The sequence below is a fragment of the Equus asinus genome, chromosome 5 (genome assembly GCF_041296235.1).
Source record: "Equus asinus isolate D_3611 breed Donkey chromosome 5, EquAss-T2T_v2, whole genome shotgun sequence".
NCBI lineage: Eukaryota > Metazoa > Chordata > Mammalia > Perissodactyla > Equidae > Equus > Equus asinus.
In genome coordinates, this window is record NC_091794.1 from 82339840 (window position 1) to 82346581 (window position 6742).

Genomic DNA, 6742 nt, shown 5'->3' on the forward strand with positions numbered 1-6742 from the left:
CTGGTGGGAGGCGGGGAGGGGCTACAAAGGGTCTCAGCTCTGATCCTCATTCTGCCTCTCCTCACTTCTGCTCTCTGGACCCAAACCAGAGGATTCAGTCTAGACTAAGAGTTCCTCAGAAGGGCCCACGAGCCTCCTGGGATTATATGTAATGTGCAAAGGCCGTTTTTCTGGGGCGGGACCATAGCTTCCCTGAGTGTGCCCAAAGCCTAAGAACCTCTGCCCGAAGACCCTCTGAGCTGGCCTGACTGTTTCACAGCCTCTGCTAGGCTTGCACCTGCTGCAGACCAGGCGGGGAAGCAGAGGTGGGGCTGCAGCTGGCCTGGGAGGCCTGGGCTAAGGCCACTTCTCCAAAGGCCCTTGAAAGGTTTCGCTGGTGCCTGGAGGCAGCAGTAACCTCTGGTGGGCAGGAAACTGAGGGCACCTAGGAGGCCCCAAGCCTGTGGCTTGGGGAGGGAAGACAGGCCCCTGGGGCCAATGAAAGGAGATGGGGGACCTTCAGAGGTCTGAGTTCTGGTCCCCTCTTCCACCTCTGGGCAGATCCCTCGGTCTTCACTTCTGTGGAATGAGGGGCAGGCTCATGCTCTGCTCTCTGTTCAGCCTTGACTCTCCTCTATCCTGTCCTAGGCCTTGGCGGGGGCGGGGGGTGGGGGGCGCGGTGACAGGCCCTTCCTGCTGGCCCTCTACCCTCCCTCTCTCTCTCTCTGGCCCTGCCCAGCCCCTGCCAATCTGTGAAGCTCCCAGGAGCCTTGGCACCCCCTGAGTCCCCTGGGAGGCCCTGGGCTAAGCTGAGAGCCCAGGGCCTTGAGAGGAGCCACCAGCACTGAGGAATCCAGGAAGCCCTTCCGAGGGACACCCCTCCAGAGACCCCCAGGAAGAGATCACCACAAACACAGGCGCAGGAGCCCCTCATGGAGCCTCCAGGCGAGCAGCACTCGCAGGAAGCACCCCCAGAAGAGTCCCTGCCCAAGGAGTCGGGCCTCGAGGTGGCACCCAGCACGCACGTTCTCTATGTGGGCCACCTGAACCCACAGTTCTCAGTGCCTGTGCTCGCCTGCCTGCTGCGCGACACCCTGGAGAGGCTGGAGCTGCCTGTGGCACGGGAGCACATTGAGGTGGTGCGGCGGCCGCGGAAGGCCTATGCACTGGTGCAGGTGGCCACACACGGGGACACCCTGGCCTCCCTCCACTGGCGCCTGCAAACAGCCTTGGAGGAGCACCAGATCCTCAAGGAGCTGGTGGCCCGCGGGAAGGAGCTGGTGTTGGGTGAGGGCCGAGGGCCCTCGAGCCACAGAGAGGTAAGCGAGGAATTCCCGGAGCCACTAGGCCGGTGAGCCCCAGAGCCTCCCCAAGATGCCTGGGTGTGGCTGGCCTGCGCTGGCTGGGGGTGGAGGGTGTCTTTGAGGAACTGGAGACAAGTCTGCACACTTGGGGGCTTGAGGCTGGCACTGCCAGCGTACTCCCAGAGGGACACTGACCCTAACAGTTTGCCTCCAGCCTGGAAGCATGTGAAGAAAGGCCAGAGTGTGGAAGTCCTCCCTGGGTCCTTCTGCATCCCAGCCCCTGGGCCCGGTCAGCCCAGGCCTTTGGATACTCAGGGACCCCGATTTTCTCTTGGCCCACCTCATCCATTTGTTGACAAACACCAATGCCTGCTCTGTGCCCAGCAGTAAAACAGACAGCAGACCTGCCCTCAAGGGCCCTCCGTCCATGGGCAAAGCCAGGCACAGCCAGTTACAAAGCTGCAAAGTGGCCACTGGAAGCTGTGGAAGGACAGGAGGAGGGTCCTCACTGCTCTCTGGGGACAAATTCACAGGGGAAGCGAAATCCAGGCTGGGAGTTAGGGACAGGCACTCAGGGGAAGGACATTCCAGGCAGAGGGACACGGCATGTACAGAGGGATGGATAAGGGGGAATGTTGCATTTGTAGAAGGGCAAGCCATTTGGTGTCCCTGGGGCTGCAGGGGGAACTAAGGATGAAAGCTGGGCCAGTGGGCAGAGGCCAGGCCACCAAGGCTGTTGAGACCCAGGCAGAGCCAACAGGCTGGGCTTTGTGGGGCGGGAGGGAGCAGTGAACTCACCAACGGGGCTGTGGTGGGTCACCCCACGAGACAGGTGATCTCGGCTTTCCTTTTCTGTGGGGGCGAAAACTCCATGGCGTATAAATTGTTGCAGAACTAAAGGGCTCTGTGACTTACATTTCAGGCCTGTGAGCCTGATGTCATATTTGTATGACAGTTTTCCCATGTTTCTGGTAAATTTGTCTTCTCAGGGAGCTGCAGGGCTGGTAGGGACATGCCCCTCATCACCATGCTGCAGTCCACACAGCTCCCAGCCCTGAAGCCAGGGAGGGCAGCAGAGAAGCCAGTAAGGGAGGAGTGACGATCTGACTTGCATCTAGGTCAGCCAGGAGGATGCATGGGACGGGGAGAGCCTGGAGGCAGGGAGTCCAGTGAGGGGCTGACAGTGAGGCCCAGACTAGGGAAGTGGCCATGAGCATGCTCACGCCCAGAGCCCTTGAACAGAGTGGAACCATGGAAAGTACTCAGCAGGGCCGAAGGAAAGTTGAGATTCAGGAGACTGGTCATTGGTCCAGAAGCGATCAGCAAGGGTTTCAGAGAGATGAGGGAGGGCGTGGGGTCCCTGAGCACCCGTCTCAATTCAGAAACCTGAAGCTCTGTCACTGGGGACCTCAGGGCACTGAGGTGACTCCTGGAATGACCCAGTCCTGGGCTTCAGAGGCCTGTCCACAACCCAAATGGGAAGAATTTGGTCCACAGGTGTCCCAGCCCCCAACCCCGGGAAAGACAGCTCTTGTTACCCACCTTGTGTTCCCAGAGCCCAGCGGGGAAGAGGGCAGCCCAGAGGGGAAGGAGCAGAGGCTGATTCGAACCCTTGACCCAGCAGGGTTTCCCGCATGGGCTGCAGGATGGTGGGCAGAATTAGACCCCTCCACTTGGGTGGGGACACCAAGATGCCCAAGTGGGCTTGGCCCCAGGGGGGTGGGGGTGGGGGTTCTGGCAGTATGTCTCTCTTACCACCAAGGTTGGGGGTCCCAACTCTTGCCCCTCACCCCAGCAGGAGGAGGACAGCGGCCCAAGCCCCAGCCTCAGCCCCGGCCCCTGCCCTGACCCCAGCCCAGGCTCCCACCTCCGGCCGACCCGGCTCACCAACACCCCTCCTACCCGGGCCCTGGCCCAGCGGCAGCGGCAGCAGAGCTCCTGGGTCCCACCCAGCAGCACACGCTCCGACAGTGCCATCATGCACCAGAAGATCCTGGGCCAGGAGCAGCTCTTCCAGGGCGCCTTCCTGGGCAGCGAGACGCGCAATGTGGAGTTCAAGCGGGGGGGCGGCGAATACCTGACCCTGGCCTTCAAGCACCACGTGCGGCGCTACGTGTGCGCCTTCCTCAACAGCGAGGGCGGCAGCCTGTTCGTGGGCGTGGAGGACAGCGGCCTGGTGCAGGGCATCCGCTGCAGCCACCGCGACGAGGACCGCGTGCGCCTGCTGGTGGACTCCATTCTGCAGGGCTTCAAGCCCCAGGTCTTCCCTGACGCCTACACGCTCACCTTCATCCCTGTGGTCAGCACCTCCACCACCAGCACCCCCCTCAAGGTGAGCTGCGGGAATGAAGGTCCCTGGGTCTATTTAGTCATCTATCATGTCATCACTAAACGTGATGGCCCACATCGCCTCTGCTGAGCCATGGTGGGCGGGGATGATGGCAAAGGGGAGTTGGGGAAAAGAGAGACTGGAGAAGAGCTGGAAACAGCCCCACCTCCAGCCCCGGCAGCCTCAGGAGCCAGCCAGCCGCAAGCCATGTGGGGTTTGGGCTGCAGACTGTCCAGTGCAGTGCCTGCTGCCCTTACCAAGGTGATCCGCCTAAGTGTGCACGCCAAGGCCCAGGCTGAGCCGCAGCTCTACGAGACAGACCTAGGGGAGGTGTTCCTGCGGCGTGACGGGAGCACCCAGGGCCCGCTGTCCGTCTGCGCCATCCAGGAGTGGTGCAGGCAGGTAAGTGGCCAAGGCTGGGGCAGCCAGGGTGGGGCCCACGCTGGACCCAGGCCCCTTCAGCCACTCACTGAGAAGTCCTGGGCAAGCCATCAGGTTTCTGTTGGTGCTCCATCACCCCGTGAGTACACCGCAGGGGCTGGATCAAAATAACCCCACTACATCCAGTATTCCACTGTTGTGTGGCTGGGGAAGCCAGGAGAGTGGAATATTGAGAAGTTTCAAGACAATCTTGAGGACTGTGTACTGTTATCTTGGGGGAGACCCTTAAGATGGGGGGCAGTGAATGCTAGACACAGTTCCAAGGAAAAACCTTTTCAAGAGGGAAACTTCAGGTGGCAGAAAAGTGGAGGAGGGTAAGGGGCTGACAGAGAGGAAAAGATGTGGCCGGGGAGCTGCCAACCTGAGCCTGCCCTGGTACTTGAAGAGGCTGCGAAGACAGATCATCTTAGGGTGTGGGATGCTGGCAGGACCCTCAGGTCAGGTGACTTCCGTCAAGACCCCAGGGCTGACTAGGTCAGGGATGGGAGCATGGTCAGGGAACCAGCTTCCCCACCTAGCACTGTCAATACGGTGCCCAATGGCCTTGAGCAGGCCCCCCAGGCACTCTGTGCCTTGCCTTCCTCCATCAGGTCAACCCCTAGGGGGAGGGTGCGTGGGCCCAAGACAATGTCAGCTTAGACATCTGCTTCCACAATGTCCCCTCAGAAGTGGACAGCGGAGCTGAGCAAGCTGGAGGAAAAGGTGAACGTGTTGACGGTGGAGAAGGAACAGCTCCAGGAGCAGCTGCAGCAGCAAAAGCCTGTCTCCTGCACCTGCTGCGTCCTGTGAGGGCCCCAGTGGGCAGGAAAGGGCGGCGCAGGGAGGCGCCTCTCCTCAGCCTGGGCAATGCAGGGGTTTCCTATGTGAGCCAGAGTCCTCCCAATAAAACCCATCTGGGCTGCTCAGAGGTGGCTGGGAGCACCCCACTTCCTCGATCCTTCGACAACCCTGCCCACACACAGGCGGGTCCCATGTGCCTTTGATCCTGAGCAGACCCCAGTCTGTGTAGCTAAAAAGTAGCTCTTGGCACCATCCCCAAGGAACCTTACTTTCAGAAAAAACTTGGCCAGAGCTGTCCCAGGGCTGACTGTTCTTCTCCAAAATGCTCACTGCGCCCAGGCTGGGGTCTGACTCCAGTGGGCTAGACGGCCAGAAAGGAATGTGTCATCCTAGGAAAGCCCCCCGCAGTGGCGAGGCACACTCGCTAACTGTGGTGCAGGGCAGGCTGGCCACCCTGCAGCCCCCAGCCCGTCTGCTGGGACCTGTGATGGTCAAAGCTCTTTAATAAATTACATGCACCTGGGGCAAGAACGGTTATTTCTAGGGACCCAATGTGGCAATGGACGCCAAACTCTGAGCTCCTCAGGGACACCCAACCACAGCGCCTGAGCCAGGTCTTCAGAGGCTGCTTGAGAAGTGCACAGAGGAGGGGCTGCTCAAGAGGTCAGAGGCGAGCCATCTGTGAGCACCTTCCACGTGCCAGGCACATGCTCAAGGCCAGCCCAGGCATCCCGACCCTCAGGAACACTCCTGTCGGGAAGCAGCCGGTTTCCACAAAGGCAGGGTGAGGTCAGGCCGTAGTTGCGCTGCTCGACTGTAGGAACTTGCCCGGCTCACCTGGGTTGAAGTGAAGGGCACTGGAGGCACTTTGCTGGGTCTCCTCCCCAAGGAGAAGCCTCTGGGCACCGGACAGTCAACACCGGGCATGGAAGGCCACCCTCCTGCACAGCCTCAGCTTCAGCCCTCGCCCCTGGTACAGTCCTGTCTGCCACAGCCCAGGTGGCAGGGCTGGTTGAGTTTTGTAAGCCCTAAAGCCATTTGGGGTCCCATTTCTAGCAGGGTTATGCAAGAGGCCAGCACTCAACAACTGGTCAGCTGAGACACTGTGAAAGGCAGGGGCGGCAATACCAGCCCCCTGCGAAGCTTTTGCAAACCACCCACACCCACCCAAGTCCTGGCTGTTGCAGGGACACTGCCGTCACCAACGGACATGTCAGAGCCCTCAGTTCGGGGAAGGGCTTTTATAAAAATGCCTGAAGCCTGTTTGATGGACCACCAGGTGGGAAAAGAGGCTAGAATGCACCCAGTCGCCACACTCAAAGTAGCAAGGCAAGTGTGAAGACCTCTGTCAGCAAAGACACTTGATTTCGGTCCATGAGAAATGAAGACAAAGGCCAAGAGGAGGAACGCCGGCTCCTGGGCCTCAGCAGTCATGGTGGCCTTGGTCTAGTGAGTGGAAGGATAAAAGGGAGCCTCCTCCTTTTCTGGATCTCTTTGACGGAGGGCCAGGTCAAATGGTGAGAAACATTTTTCTCCCCAACCCCTAATTTCTCAAATATCAATGAGTTGGGCCGGCCCCGTGGTCCCGTGGTTAAGTTTGCGCGCTCCGCTTCAGCGGCCCGAGGTTTTGCCAGTTTGGATCCTGGGCACGGACATAGTGCCACTCGTCAGGCCATGTCTCACATGCCACAACTAGAAGGACCCACAACTAAAACATACAACTATGTACTGGGGGGATTTGAGGAGAAAAAGCAGGGAAAAAAAAGATTGGCAACAGTTGTTAGCTCAGGTACCAATCTTAAAAAAAAAATCAATGAGTAAAGGCTGTTGACCACCGACAAGCAGCCGGGCCTGAGCCCCGAGCATCTGCCTCAGACTGTCTGCAGAGGAGCCGGCTCATGGGGTGGTA

General features: G+C 59.7%; 1 protein-coding gene across 2 annotated transcripts; it reads left to right on the plus strand.

The window, feature by feature from the left end:
* Nucleotides 1–776: 776 nt before the first annotated feature.
* Nucleotides 777–4977, plus strand: SLFNL1 (schlafen like 1). 2 transcript variants are annotated; one of them, XM_070510201.1, is made up of 4 exons: nucleotides 777–1298; nucleotides 3079–3615; nucleotides 3874–4014; nucleotides 4720–4977. In XM_070510201.1, the coding sequence occupies exons 1-4, from the start codon at nucleotides 912–914 to the stop codon at nucleotides 4840–4842; spliced, it is 1188 nt and encodes a 395-aa protein (XP_070366302.1). In that variant the 5' UTR covers nucleotides 777–911; the 3' UTR covers nucleotides 4843–4977. The 2 variants fall into 2 exon arrangements, with proteins under 2 accessions (XP_070366302.1, XP_070366301.1); XM_070510200.1 differs by lacking the exon at nucleotides 4720–4977 and having other exon boundaries at nucleotides 3874–4286.
* Nucleotides 4978–6742: the final 1765 nt, after the last annotated feature.

Excerpts from the sequence above, each read along its gene's own strand:
- SLFNL1 (XM_070510200.1), top strand. The coding sequence starts at position 912 with ATGGAGCCTCCAGGCGAGCAGCACTCGCAGGAAGCACCCCCAGAAGAG. Across the intron at positions 1,299-3,078 it reads GGCCCTCGAGCCACAGAGAG|CAGGAGGAGGACAGCGGCCC; the intron begins GTAAGCGAGGAA and ends CCCTCACCCCAG. Across the intron at positions 3,616-3,873 it reads CCACCAGCACCCCCCTCAAG|GTGATCCGCCTAAGTGTGCA; the intron begins GTGAGCTGCGGG and ends GCCCTTACCAAG.